Genomic DNA, 14,476 nt, shown 5'->3' with positions numbered 1-14,476 from the left:
TTAATTCGCACAGAAGTACATATACATATTTACAGTAAGGGTGCATGCTTAAAATGCTTTTTTTTAATCCAGCTGTGGATTCCCCAGCACAGGAAACCACAAACCTGTTGGGAGGGAGGAGGCCACAAAAATGACTGGACGACTGGAGCACCTCTCCTGTGAGGACATGTTGAGAGCGCTGGGGCTGTTCAGACAGGAGAAAAGAAGGCTCTGGGGTGAGCCCTTCAGTGTATAAAAAAGGCTTGTAGGAAAGGAGGAAGCATTTTTCCAGGGCATGCAGTGACAGGACAAAGGGTAAGAGTTTTAAAATGAAAAGGGTTAAGTTTAGATTGGACATAGGGAAGAAAATAAAGATGGTGTGGCACTGTTGCAGGCTGCCCAGAAAAGCTGTGGATGTCCCATTCCTGGAAGTCCTGGAAATGTTCAAGGTCAGGTAGGACAGGGTGGCTCTGAGCAACCTGCTCCAGTGAAAATGTCCCTGTCCCATGATCTTTAAAGGTCCCTTCCAACCATTCTGTGATTCTGAGATTCTACTTCAAAAATCTGAGCCATTGCTGGGATACTATTAGCAGTAATATATTTGACAACTGCTACTTTTAACACTAACATACTGTATTTAATTCCATATATCAAGTTTAAGACATTCTAAGCTGGGATCATGTAAAACCTACCCAACTGCACTCTGGCCTGCAGCAAAAAGAGTATCCAGCATAAAAGCCCAGGCTTTAATTACAAGAAATTCAAAGAAAAACAGCCACCTAAGCCTTGTCAGAAAAAGCATTTTAATTCTGCGGTACTGTTCAGATCACAAATTATTCTCGGGGGTTTTTTTGTACTTTGCTTCTCCACTTCTCTACCCCAGTGGATACCATGTCAGACACCAAAGGAATTTCTAAGCAAAGCAGGGTTTTCACCACGCTTGATGACACAGACACAACAGAAGAGGAATTCAGGTACTGTCATCCAGCGCCAGGATTACCCACTTCTGTTCTGAAGCAGAGAAGGCACAACAGTGAACTTGAAAGAACATGCACTTACTCACAACACCTAGAAAGCTTAATATTTATATTTATTATGCATTAGAAAGCTTATTAACTTAAAAACCAAACCGCATAGTACAAAAGGTTTCTTATCTGTGTTCAATGTGGAACAAGTTTCAAAATACGTATTTTTAAAATTTGTTCAGTCAATACATAATCTTTTTTAAAAACTGTGTAACTGTCCGTACCCTCATTACATTTATAAATACATGATTTACACAGAACCCCATCTGGAAAAATTAAAACTCCTTACAAATATCTACATTGCATACATATAAAACATTCATAGGAGTACTTCATTAAAATTGGGTTTAATAGTCCATTTACACTGCAGCAAAATACATATAAATCTGTGTATTCTTCATAAAATGTCTCTAAAAATTAGCACATTTGTAACCATTTGTAACACCTTTGAAGAATCTTTTAGAAAAAAAATCTGATATAAATATATCCATGATATTCAGCGGGTGAGACAGTGATATGAAGGCTAAATATGATTAATAACTGAACACTAAGAAGCAGTTAAGGCAGGGGTGAAAGGAATTAATAGGAAAAATTATTTTATATGGCAGATAAAGTGACAAAATGCAGTACATATATATATTTCTTGATGTAAACTACTCTGGCACCCACTCAAGTGCCTGTATTTCTGACCCTGCTCATTTTAAAATTAAAATTTTATTTTTTTATATGGGAAACATTAATGGGACCTGGCTCTCGGGTGTCATCTGGATTTGCTTTTAACTGCACAAAACCAATTACTCCAGAATGTGGGTTTACAGTTTCTGTATGACCTTCAGTATGGATAATTACTGTCATGTGTGATCACACACATTCTGAATTCTGCCATCTCAGTTTCATCACTGCTTTCTGGTAACTAGTGGACTCCTTGTTAGTAAATAATATTTGAGAATTTCACTGATACCCAGTATTTCAGGTACCAAAACTATATAGAGATCAGTGCCTCCAGTACCATGAAGACTACATGTGGCATAGATGCAGACAGAAGGCATAACAAATGCAGAACAACCTGTAATAGTGATGGCAGACATTGTTCTGGCTCAAACCTGTTTATTTCACATTATCTTGCAATTTTGGGAACTGAACATTCGAACTTTTAAAAAAATTCTATCTGTACATTCAGGTTTCTACCCAATATCAGAATTTGACACAGCATTTGCAGTCCAATATTGGGTAGAATCACACCAGCTTGTGACTTGCTGTTCTAAAAAACCACTCCTGCAAGCATGACATCAACCTCAAGTATCGTACAGCAAGTGACCTCCTGTCACAGCTGCCTTCCTCTCGAAGGCAAGATACTCTGTACCTCCCACCAAGCTCCCAGAGCCACAATTCAGGGCATGAATTTGCTCCACAGACCCCTCAGAATTTAGCCTTCATACACTGCTATCCTGCAGCAATGGTTCAATGTCCTCTTCATTACTTTGGTCTAGGTTGTTACTCCGACTACTGCTGATGCTGTTGCTGTGTTTTTTGGTACTGCTGGCTTTGCTGTTCTCAGGAATAAATAAGGCGACAAGAAAAGCCAGAAGAACAATGCACGCTCCAACCAAGAAGGGTGGACCAGGAATGATCGCTCTCTACAGGAATACAAGAATAATAAAGAATTCATGAAGTTTCAGACATTGACTTCTGCCATTATGAACTACATCACTAAGGCAGGAGATCATGAGAGACATATTTATGGTGACTATAAAATTTTTGCAAACAGGTTCCTATCTGCATCTACAATCCCCACAAATTCTCCACCTGATCTCAACACTGATCTAAAAATCAGAAACACATAAAATTGTCAATTGACAATATGACTGCCTAGCAAATGAAACAGATATTGACTGATGCTTTTTTGTATTTTTTTTCTTTAGACAATGTGCCTATTAAATCAACAAGACTCTTCTGAAGATTAACAGAATAAGGTTTCAACATCGAGAAGTACAAATACTCAATAAATCTTAGCTTCACTTTTCCACGGCTGAGATACTCTAGAAACAAGTTAAACAAGCATCCCGAAAAAACAATAAATGACTACGCAAAGTAATAGCAGGCTATGTAGTACATACCATTCTCACTGCAGCACATTGTTCATGTATGATAATTTAGTATTTGGAGTTATTCTCTCTTGGTTCTAAGCAGTTTATTTTAAAATTTAAAAACAAAACTTACCCATATTTCATAGCCCCAACTAAAAACAAACACCAGAAAGGTTTTAAGATAAATTTTAAATCAGCCAAGTTTGATGACAAACCTCTACAAAAGAAACGTGTCAACAACCCAGCTTTTTTTTCTAATCTTTAACAACTTTTCTTTATCTGTGTAAACTAAAACCAGATAAAAATCAGAAGGTGAGATTTGTCAATCCAGCGTACTTTTATTCTATGAAATGAAATGTAGGAAGCTATTCTCAAATGAAGTGGGAGAGTAGCTGAACGTAAGTATACAGTAACAGTAATATGTTTCCCTTGCCTCAATTCTCCTCTGTTACAGAGGCACAAATTTTCAGCTGATGGTAACACATCAAAAATGTATCTTAATGATATTGAATCTTCAAGAGGTACTACACATACAAATACTTAAAGAAGTAATGAACTTGCACAAATTAATATGCCCTCATTTGTAGTACAACAGCTAATTGATCTGAGCAGCTTTTGAGTATTACAAGATTGTGGTTTCACTGAAGGGAGTAAAAATCTTTCAAAAGCTGTCCTTGCTCATTGCATTGCCAAGTGTTATTATTACTCTACAACACAGCCTACAACTCCACTATTCGGTGTGATTGCTTCCTGTGGATAATTATAATGATGCAACCTCACTCAAACTTTAACTCCAGTAAATTTACATCAAACAAAATTACCTGGTACCATTGCAATACTGAAACCAATGGTGCCACTACTGTAGATCTAAATATTTACTATCACATTTAAATTAAGAGCTATCTTAATAATTTAATAAAAGTGAAAAGTGAGAATTAAGTAGTTTAAGAAATAAGATATGAATATTTTAAATCAACCAAAAAGAAGACAGATTTCTGACCTAATGAGTTCTACACTGAAAACTGCACACCAGATTTTGAACTTACCTTATCACTGGGATTTTGCTTTGTTTTTTTTTCAGAAGTGTTATCAGGTAGCAATTCATTGAGTTCCACATGGAAGAGAAAGAAAATAAAGCCATACAGTGCTGGCCCCAGGCCATTGCACAGTCCTCTTACTCCAGTTATTATTCCTTGGACAACACCTAATGAGGAAAAAAAACCAAAAAGAGTAGGATTGGTTTTTTAAGCAAGAAAGAAATGCTCAGAGCCAAGAGTTCTGCGTGTACTTTAATAAATTTTTCCAAAATATATCACATAATAATTATTTCTACATTCTAAGATGTAAGAAGTACACTGAAGACAAGTCTGTTGGATTAAAATAATCCTCTGCATCATCATAGTTCTGTCACTATACCTGCAGATTACTGGAAGCATTATGATTTTTATCATTATATAATATTTCATTATTATGATTATGAAATTTATGTGCAGGTTTAATTTTCTATATTAGAGTTCTTCCACCTACACCCAAAGCCTGAAATGAAGATAGCAAAGACAGCAGAGCTTAAATGTGGTACCCATTCCATTTATTTTCACATGAAATTTAGAGTAATGTACCTAAGCGTTAAGAACTCTGCTTGGGAAAATATGCACGAATTGTGACCAGCATTTATTTAAATACCAAGTAACTTACTCAGGGCAGTAGATTAAGTGTATAGCAGCAAATTCACAATACGTGACTGGCTGCAGTTTTACACTGGATTCTTTTTAAAGCTTGATTAATCAAAGTGCTATCGGTATATTTCTGTTTCGACTTCATTAAGTGATTGTGACAACAGTGCAAAAAGTGTTTTGATGATATTAACTTTATGTAACAAGAGTCTAAAAATGCCAATTTGCAATATTAATAATCTGCCTTGTTCTTAAGGCAGTAACTTGTAAACTGGGAGGAAAGAAAACATGCAAAAAAGATAGCTGTCCAAGTTTTTACTTCATGGATTGATGACATGAAAGTCCAAAATCTTCATGCCACTAGGTGGCAAAACCTCAGTCTTGAAACTATTGAAAGCCTTAAGCTATTAACGCCAGTTTCTTCTATGTAAAATCAAAGTTCAGTGGCTTCCGTCAGCTTAACTGAACTAGTTATTTCCTGATATAAACAGAAAACAAATCTTGAAAAATCTTTAAAATGTCACTAAAAAAAAAAAAGAGGGAGAGGGGAATAGTCAAAAAAAACTATGTAAAACACTCTATTTTGTATCTTTCAACAGAAATCCACCTCCTGGAACAGCATCTCGTTTGTACTTCTCAGATTAACTGCATTTACCTAACTTCATGTTGTACAATGCTAAAGTATAACTAATACTTAAAATTTACATGTACAGCAGTTTTTAAAGAGAACACTAAATTCACTTCTTATATACCAGTATTTTAATTTGTGATGACTCCTACTCTCATCTCACTTTAAAGGAGGAGTACTTTCTGACTGCACATTGCTTTTCACATCAAAACCAGTAAATTTTGTGTTTTCTCAGATTAATTGGTTCCTTTCGCTTCCTTTTCTATTCCTTGAAGATCTAAAGTACTGTATCAAATACAAAGGACCAACTTTTCTACAAAAAATAAAGCTTCTTGAATACATTTATTTCAACCTGGTAAAATGTGCAATTAAAAAGGTAGTATTGTTACATTAATCCTCACTGTCTACTTAGAGAATGCTGCATGTAATAAAAGGAAAAGAAAAAGAGATAAAGTTTTTGTTGCTTTTGTATTACTTCTACAGGAAGAAAGACAACAAGTAGCTCATCAGAAATTACGTATTTTACAATGCAAATATGATGAATTTGTGCACTTCCTTCCTCTCTACATAGATCTGCAGGCTTCCACAGGTACTGCCAAGTGAAAACTCACAAAGATAACTTGAAAAGTACACCTAGATAACTTCTGCTTTCTAGACAAAAAAGCAGTCTGATGCGTAAACAGCAACTGATCCCATACTCACCTTGTTGATCTGCCTCTGCATTTCGTGAAACCAGAGCACTAATTGCTGGGAATGTAATGCTTGACATCGCTGCTACAGCTCCCGCGGCCCACATCATCCTGTGTTAAATACATAATTCGGATTAAAAGTGAGACTGCCCTTGTAATTACTCCCCATACTCCCAAAGAGCCACAAGGGCACCCTTATTTAACGCTCAATGCCCTTCCAAAATGTTTTTATTAAAATACCTAGAGACTGGAAATTATCTGGTTATCTTCCTGCTCCCCTCCCACATATTATTCTGAACTTGTTGGAACAGAAGCACATTGGATTTGAGTCTATCCTAGCAGAGAAAAAGACAGGAATGGGAGTGAAGTAGGCTTTCAAAACTTTCCAAACGCTGTACAAAAGAACAATTTCCCAGGGTGTCCTAATGAGGCAATTCTCTAGCTTCTGAAACTACTGACTGGGAAGTGTTCTGATAAACAACAAGCACTCATCCTTCTAAGCAGGACTTCCTCCTTGGTAAAGCAGAAGTTGTTCTAGCTTATGGTTCTAGTTGTCTCCACTTACATACAGTTTTTCCAACAGAAGAAACTCTAGACAGTTTCTAAGACCAAATATAATTAGAGTAGGAGAATATGTTAGAAAAACAAAAACAAGTATAGGTCCAGTACCTAATGGGTAAAATAGCTCTAGTGGAATTACTAGACAGAACATGCTACTTACTAGCTTGTGAGTTCAAAAAAAAGTTTTAACCACATTCATAGACTTAGCACTCAGTGGACCAAAATGTTGCCAAGACTCCCTTTGCAAAAGGGCTGTATGTACAGGAAATTCTACCACTCCTACATATGCAAAATACAGACCAAATTTTGGTAGTGTAATGAAAATGGGAATGCTTATTTCACAGAACACTTAAATACCCATGACAACAAAATTAAATAGTAGCAATTCTTGGAAAAAACCCTTTCAGTTCCTTAACAGATGTGTCCATACCAAAATGTATGCTTACCAAGGCTGAGATCCAAAACCATACCAAGCCAGCTGAAAGATCTGAAAGCCAAGGCCGAGGAGAACTGTGTTTTTGTTCCCTATAGATCTCATCAAGATACTGAGACACACAGTCTGCAAGAGAAATTGGTTCAACCAAAAGTTGTTTAAAAGTCAGACTGCTAAAGTAATTTCTCCCATGCAAAGTAATTCAGAAGACCTTTCAAATAATGAGGAAATTAATACCATTTGTCGTCTTACTTCCCCTGTATGAAGTCCAAAATACAGGTAAGTAATTTCAACATTTAATGCACAGGTATTCTTAATTCTTAAAGGGCTACTGCTTTGGGACATCAAGAAGCATACATACTGCCTTCTCTATGTGCATTAGATGACAGCGTCTATTTCCAGTGTAAACAGGCTTTCATTTCCACCTCTACAAAGCCATTTTATTACAGACTAGAGTGTTCCCCAAAATAAAAGCTGTTACCAAGCTAAGATAGTGCAGGCTGGACATGACTTGAATTTACCAGTATCTAGAAATACTAGAGAAAAAAAGACTACTAGCTCAGAAAAAAGTAAACTCCTTAGGTAATTTGAATTATTATGCAAATTTACATTTAAACTTACAGGTAAATCTTGCTGCTTTGTCATCTTCATCATACACACTGAAATTTGGCCAAGGCTGGTTCCCACACACCATTAATTACATTTTCTACTGACTCTTTACACCACTGATACAGCCTTTTCATTTGCACATGGAAGCTAATCCTAACCAAAGATCAGTGTTTCTCTTTGTTAGAACTGTTACTTCTAAGGGGGAAGGAGATCCCAGTTCAGATACAACAGCAAGACACTCAGGGCAAGAAGCAGACACTTCCTAGTAAAGCGAAGTCCACATGGACACTTGACTCAGTTAATGGAGGACAAACTTTTCCTTAAAAGGAGAAACTCACCAATGCTTCAGTGAAAATACAGAGAAAAGGAACCAAGACTGCAAAGCAGAATACACCTCCTCTCTTGTCTTGTCTCTCTTCCTGATTGTATTGGGTCTGGCTGAGATGGAGCTGATTTTCCCGTAGCAGCCCTCACAGGTCTGTGCTTTGTGTCCATAGCTGGAAAGGTGTTGATAACACACCAGGGCTTTGGCTACTGCTGAGCAGCGCTGGCAGAGCACTGGTGCTCTCTCTCAACATTCCCCCACATCAGCAGATTGGGAATGGGCAAGATCCTGGGAGGGGGCACAACTCAGCCAGCTGACCTAAACTGACCAAAGGGATAACTCTTTCCATATGACATCAGCTTGGGTATAAAAGCTAAGGAAAGGAGGAGAAATGGGGCATTTGTTATTTATGGTCTTTGACTTTCAGAAAAAGTGGTACATGTGCTGAAGCCCTGCTTCCTGGGAAGCAGCTCAACACTGCTAGCTGATGGAAAGCAGAAAACAAACCTTTTTTTACTTCCCCTCTTTGCTTGTGCATACCTAAACTTTTGCTTTTACTTTAATAAACTGCCTTATCTCCACCTAGTTGGTTTGTACCTCAATTTCTCTTCCCTGCCTGGCTGGGAAGGGGAATGCTGGAGTAGCTGAGTGCAGTTGGCATCCAGCTAAGGTCAGCCACCCACCCCAGCTTTCTTGCTTTTCATTTTTAGTCTGAATGCTACATAGAAAAAACCACAGTAATTCTACCTTCATGTATTCAGTTCTTTCTGGAGATATCCAACATGCCAACACAAATCAATATTTATGAAGCAAAGATTATGTCAATAAGCAAAGATTATTTCAGTAAGCTGTACTCTTCAAAGAACTCAAAAATCAATAGGTTTTCCTCATTTTAATACTGAAAATTATAAACCAGAAGGAAAGCCATCTTAGAGATTTTTAGCAAAAATACTGGTCTGCATAAAGTATGACTGGCAAATGTGAGTGCACACAACAGCCTCAGAACAAACCACAGCACGAGGATTAAAATAATGACTTGAATTGCTAATGAAGGCCACAACTGACACCAGTAAAACTGGTAAACATTGATGAATGTGTTCATATCAAAATAGTAAGACCTTCATTCTGCTAAGAATGGCAACAAGGTTAGAACATACTCTCTATGCCATTCCCCTACTCGTTACCGAAACAGGAAGACAAACTGTATCCATAAAGATACCAAAGATCATATCATAAAAACTCTTTGATTTACAAAAGACATAAAGGATCTGTTGAAAAATCAGCACATTGTTGCCAATTAAGAAATATGACAAGAAGATACTAAGGCCTCACAGCTCCTCAGCCTCCAAGCTGAGGAGTAACCCTGGAAAGATCAGGTCTTGCTCATATGCAAGTTTGATAGGAGAAGCCAATTGAATAGGTGCAAGTCGCATGACTTTTATTTAAAATAAGGCATTTTCCTTTCAGAATTCCTCTCATTTAGTAACAAATTTCCTGCACCATTTTTATGATTTTAAGTCAGAATTCCAGTGAATTTCCTGATCCAAGTTTAGCAAATTTTGTTTTTCTGATGTCCAGATCCAGTATTTCTAAGGAAAGCTGATACAAAGCAAGAAATTTACACAGGCTGTATCACGAATACAACGTTTAGTGAATGCAAGATACACTGGCCTATTAGAGCATATAAAAAGTTTAAGACAAGCTTAAATGAAGCGCCATAAAGAATAAAGCTTACCTGAGCTATTATGGACAGAATGCCCACCACAGCTATAAATGCTGCAATGCTAGCAGATCCAAAGCCTATAATCTGTAGAGAAGCAGAAATTGCGTAAAACAAATGCCAAACACAATCCAGGACAATTACTAGCAGTGAGTATCTTCTCAACGAAAGCACTCATCCCTGCTTGTACTCTAGATCTATACAGGATCCACACAGGAAGTGTCCACTTTGAAGAATTATCCTTAACTTGACTCTTTGCCAAGAAAACTATAAGGAAAAAAAAACCTGCCTTAAAAGAAGGAGACAGAGGAAGTCATGGATCTAGAAACTGAAGTTCTCTATCCCTCCCACAAACGCCATAGGTCTTCAACAGGCAAGATCCTTGAGACAGACCCAGAAACTGCTGCACTGAATGAGAACCAAGGCCTGCTTAAGGTTAACATGTGCTTAAGATATTGCAGGGTTTATACATCAGGAGTCAAGTGCTACTCATTTCTTGGCTTAGCAAAGCACCCTGCCTTTAATTTTAACGCTTTACTTTGCCAGAAAGCAGGTCTCTGAGCAAAGTCTGTAACAAAAAAGAGGTCATAGGGAATACTTATTTAAACATCCTTAGTAAGATGTGAAGACACCAACATTTACCTGTCTCAAGTACAGGAAGAAACTAGAATACTGGCCAGCCTCAGGCAAATATGAGAGCAACACTGTAATGCAGATTGGGAGAACTGTAGGATCTTTTCTAACCTTCTTCAGAGACTGTAAAAAAAAAAGAACAAACCAGGTATTGAAACATTTGTACAAACTCTAATGACAGCATAAAGAAAGAAGGTAGATTCCCTTTTTGTGCATGCATACACATCAGAACAATTACACATGGAAATTGTTAAGCTGAAACTTAAGTCACAAACAATCTCATTACAGTTCGGGGGATCCAACTCTTTGGCAAAGCTTCCATTAAGACTTTTGAAGCTACTGTTCAGTGCCAAATCAACTATTCCCCAAAAACAGTATTACATAATAGTAAGGGAAATGCATAATGTCTTCCAATGGATTTCCATAATAATAATTTGTTTTGAAAGATGCTAGCAAATAATATACATTTCTTACACTTGTTCACTGATCATATTATTTACTTTAAGGAACAAATAAATTGTGGAAAACAAATTCTGTAACTGCAGTTTTTCGAGCATGTCATTCATCTCTCAATATTCAAAAGCAGTTCCCAGCAGGATGGATCTCATGAAGAAAAATCACTCCTCCTTTTCGTAAGATACTAAGGTGTAAAAAAAATGTAAGTTATCTGAGTGAGTAAGTGAACAAGACTGCATGGTATGTTTTAGCCCTTCCTATACATGCCTATAAAAAAATCAGGCTTCATAGATCCATTCTCTATTAGAAAGAAATCACATATAACCAAAAGTGGAAATCAAGAGTGGGGAAAGACACTGCCAGAAGTACAATTATAAAGTGAATATGTAAAGCATTAAAATACTGGCTTTTGAGGAGTAAGAATTCAGCATTTCTCTTTGCAATAAAATAGAGTACGTAAGTTAGAAAAGTAAAGTATTGTCCCTTTGGATTTCACGCCAAACATTATTTTCAAATCTAGAATTATTTAATCCACAAAGTTTGGTTTGATTTAGTTTTTTAAATGTAGTTAGATCTTTACGGGCAAGAGCAGAGAACAGAGACTATGGTATACGGCAGTCAAGGTACTAGTAAGATTGAAGATTTCTCAAGCTTACAAACTGCAACTAATAATTATTACTCATTAATCATCAAATATTTAATAATTACTTATTGAAGTGCATCTTACTGCAAAAGGATCTGCCTGTTCCCATGATATAGATGATCCCCACGAAGCAGGTCTTATTTTTTCTGGCAGAGATTCTGGTACAGCTATCAGGATGAAGCAGATGTCCACAACAGCCACCAGCGTGGCCACCAGTACAACCAGACTATCTCCGTAGCTGGCAGACAGGTATGCTCCAATGGCAGGACTAGTTACCAAACTTGCTGCAAAGGTGGCAGATACCTATGTACAACAACAGTTTACAAACTCATCAAAGTGGTTATTCTGCCATTACAGAAAAATGAAGTTAACTTGCTCACCACCACCACCCCTCCCCAAAAGTGTGATTTAAAAAACACAGCAGTAAAAATTCAAGTAAAAAACCCAAACCAAACATAAAAAAATTAAATAAACCACACATCATTTATGACAGTAAACATGGGCCCAAAATAAGTTTCTATAGCCTCCTCAACAGCACACCATACTAGACAGGATTTGCAATCCAAAATCAGGTTTGCCTCAAAGGAAAACAGCTCTTACTCTCAAATAGACTGAAATCTTTGTTTTCTAATTATGAAGTGATTTGACTGAAAAAGTTGTCTGTACATTTAAATGCTTGCCTAAATGAAGTCCAAAGGCTGAGGACATCTACCAATGGACCTCCAAAACCTAAAGTAATATAGATATTAGGAAAGTAAACTAAGCAGGAATTATTTTAGCATTGAAAGGGCTAGTTGGTACTAACTAAATTATTTTCCTTATCTTTTGATAATTAAGAAAGGTCATGACTAAGTTACTAAAAATACTGTTTTATGCATTTTCATCCTTCCTCACTGTTCTGACTTTGGAAAAAGCCATTCCATACTAAAAAGAAGTCACATGAACTTGAAGTACAACTTACAGGTGATGGAAAACTATTGCTAGATTACATTACCTGCATTGTCTTTAACATTTAATGTTTTGTTTGCAAAACTTAAAAGACATTCTTTCTTACACATGCCCCCTATGCAAGTTGTCAAGTATTTTTTTTGTTCCCATAAGCACATAGCACTCTGTTCACTGTCTGAACTCTAACCCAGTGTCTTGAGCCATGGTTCATTCCTTTATCAACATCTTTACATTAATCAGGAAACAATCTGTACATCAAAACACAAGTTCAATAGGAAGGTCATAATCTGGCCTTCTTCCCAAGGTGAGCATATCTTACCAGTCCATAGGCTGTAGTTCTTTCATGTTCTTGTGTTACATCAGCTACATAGGCAAATATTACAGAAAAGGTAACAGAAAATATTCCAGATACTGAAATCATAGCGAAGTACCACCTAATAATTTAAAAGCAACAATTAGAGAGTTTGAGCTAAGATCTCTTGCTTTTTATCTTACTCATCAGCAAGTTTGCGTTTAAGCGTAAAAGGGGTGTTCCAAGAGAACGAACACAGAACTTTAGTGAAGATGAATGAATAAATGACTGTGCAGTCTCACTTAAATACTAGAAAACAGCATTTTAACTTTTTTATATTCCTCTGTTTATTTTACATCAGCCTAAAAGAATAAGTGGCCCCTTGAGGACATGGTACCTATAGATTTTTACACACTCAAGTTTAAGTTATGAAAAATGAACTTAGAAGTCATTTCGTCAGCCAGTTAAGGAATAAACTATCATATATATAATGCTGTGGGAGCTGAATTCTGAATGCATTCAGTGTACACAAACTTCTTTTGTAATTCTTCCAAGTTTCACAATTAATGTAAATGAAACTGAAATCTTACTTAGCAGTATTGACTTGGTCTCAAAGTCCTAATGAAAGAGTTAAAAGATCTCACGTGCAACAATTATACTTTTCTGTGGCAAATAGATGGTAGGCTCATTTAGCTTTAAAACATCTTTACTACTGTCAGTCACCAAGGGAAAAAATTAACAGCTGATCTTAAAACAGAGTTAGACAGGATTATCAAATCCTTGCAAGTACTGTTTTACTTGTGCGACTATAGTTCACATTCCATTATTTCTACTTCTAGGATACATGGTTTGAACACATCTTGAACAGAAAAGCTCCAGATTAACACCAACATGGTCTTGAAAGGAAAGATGCTTTCTTCTTGTCTTACTGTCTGTCTCTCTTCCATTTCCCCAAACTACTCCTCTGATTGAACATCTGCTCTCCTGACAAGCTTGCTACTGCAGTTTGTACCACTTACCATGGGCTTATTCGCATTAATGGAATTGGGACACAGGTGAAGAAAACTGTAAGAAGAAGAAAAGATTTCCTTCCCCAAGCATCTGAGAGAGCACCTATTAGTGGAGCACTGAGAAAGGACAAAAAACCCTGTGACAGAAGAAAAACAATTAATATGTCTGTATCTACATTTCCAAGGCTCACTTTATCTACAATACATGAAAGGAAAATTTAAAGTTGATTTACAATTAAACACAGAAGTTGTAGATAACTGAAAATGTACACAATTTGTTCTACAGTCTAATTTCCTGTGATTCTGATGGTTTGTGCTTCAAATCTATTAAACCTGAGTGAATTTAAGAAAAAGACAGCATAGATTTTTTCAAGATCCATTTGATTCGATATAGAAGTAATACAGACTGCAAAATCTTCTTTAAAATCTCCAAAATACAGTCTAGTTCCACAAAGGACACTATCTTAGCCTCTATCAAGAGATTCAGTGCTAGATTTCAAACCCAAGTTGCCCTCTAATCTGGACTGTCCCAAGGGAGAGTTTTGGGTAACGTAACCACTCTCTGAAACAAATTTAACAGAACACTTGCTGCTTTATACTACATATTCATCGCATATTCTGTACAGTGCAAGAACTATGAAGACCATTTGAGCAAGTCTGACAACTTGAGATCATGGGACGCTATAATGAGATTCCCATGGAGAAGGTCAGACTCACATGTACAGTAAAAACAGAAGGAATTGACTAAGGAGCAAATACTAGATT

The 14,476-nt window shown here is 36.7% G+C and overlaps 1 protein-coding gene across 1 annotated transcript in view; it reads right to left on the bottom strand.

Moving 5' to 3' along the window:
- Positions 1 to 1,048: 1,048 nt before the first annotated feature.
- Positions 1,049 to 14,476, bottom strand: part of MFSD14B (major facilitator superfamily domain containing 14B) — a 30,617-nt gene continuing 17,189 nt past the window's right edge. The window contains exons 4-12 of the mRNA XM_039566807.1: positions 13,721 to 13,848; positions 12,729 to 12,843; positions 11,546 to 11,764; positions 10,372 to 10,485; positions 9,745 to 9,816; positions 7,089 to 7,201; positions 6,095 to 6,192; positions 4,138 to 4,295; positions 1,049 to 2,641 (exon numbers count right to left, since the gene is read on the bottom strand). Of these exons, the coding sequence (XP_039422741.1) occupies positions 2,438 to 2,641; positions 4,138 to 4,295; positions 6,095 to 6,192; positions 7,089 to 7,201; positions 9,745 to 9,816; positions 10,372 to 10,485; positions 11,546 to 11,764; positions 12,729 to 12,843; positions 13,721 to 13,848 (1,221 nt within the window). The 3' untranslated portion in view covers positions 1,049 to 2,437. The remainder of the gene's footprint in view (positions 2,642 to 4,137; positions 4,296 to 6,094; positions 6,193 to 7,088; positions 7,202 to 9,744; positions 9,817 to 10,371; positions 10,486 to 11,545; positions 11,765 to 12,728; positions 12,844 to 13,720; positions 13,849 to 14,476) is intronic.

This window comes from Corvus cornix, chromosome Z (genome assembly GCF_000738735.6).
Source record: "Corvus cornix cornix isolate S_Up_H32 chromosome Z, ASM73873v5, whole genome shotgun sequence".
Lineage (NCBI taxonomy): Eukaryota > Metazoa > Chordata > Aves > Passeriformes > Corvidae > Corvus > Corvus cornix.
Note: the sequence above shows the minus strand (reverse complement) of the source record. Positions and strands in the feature narration are given on the sequence as shown.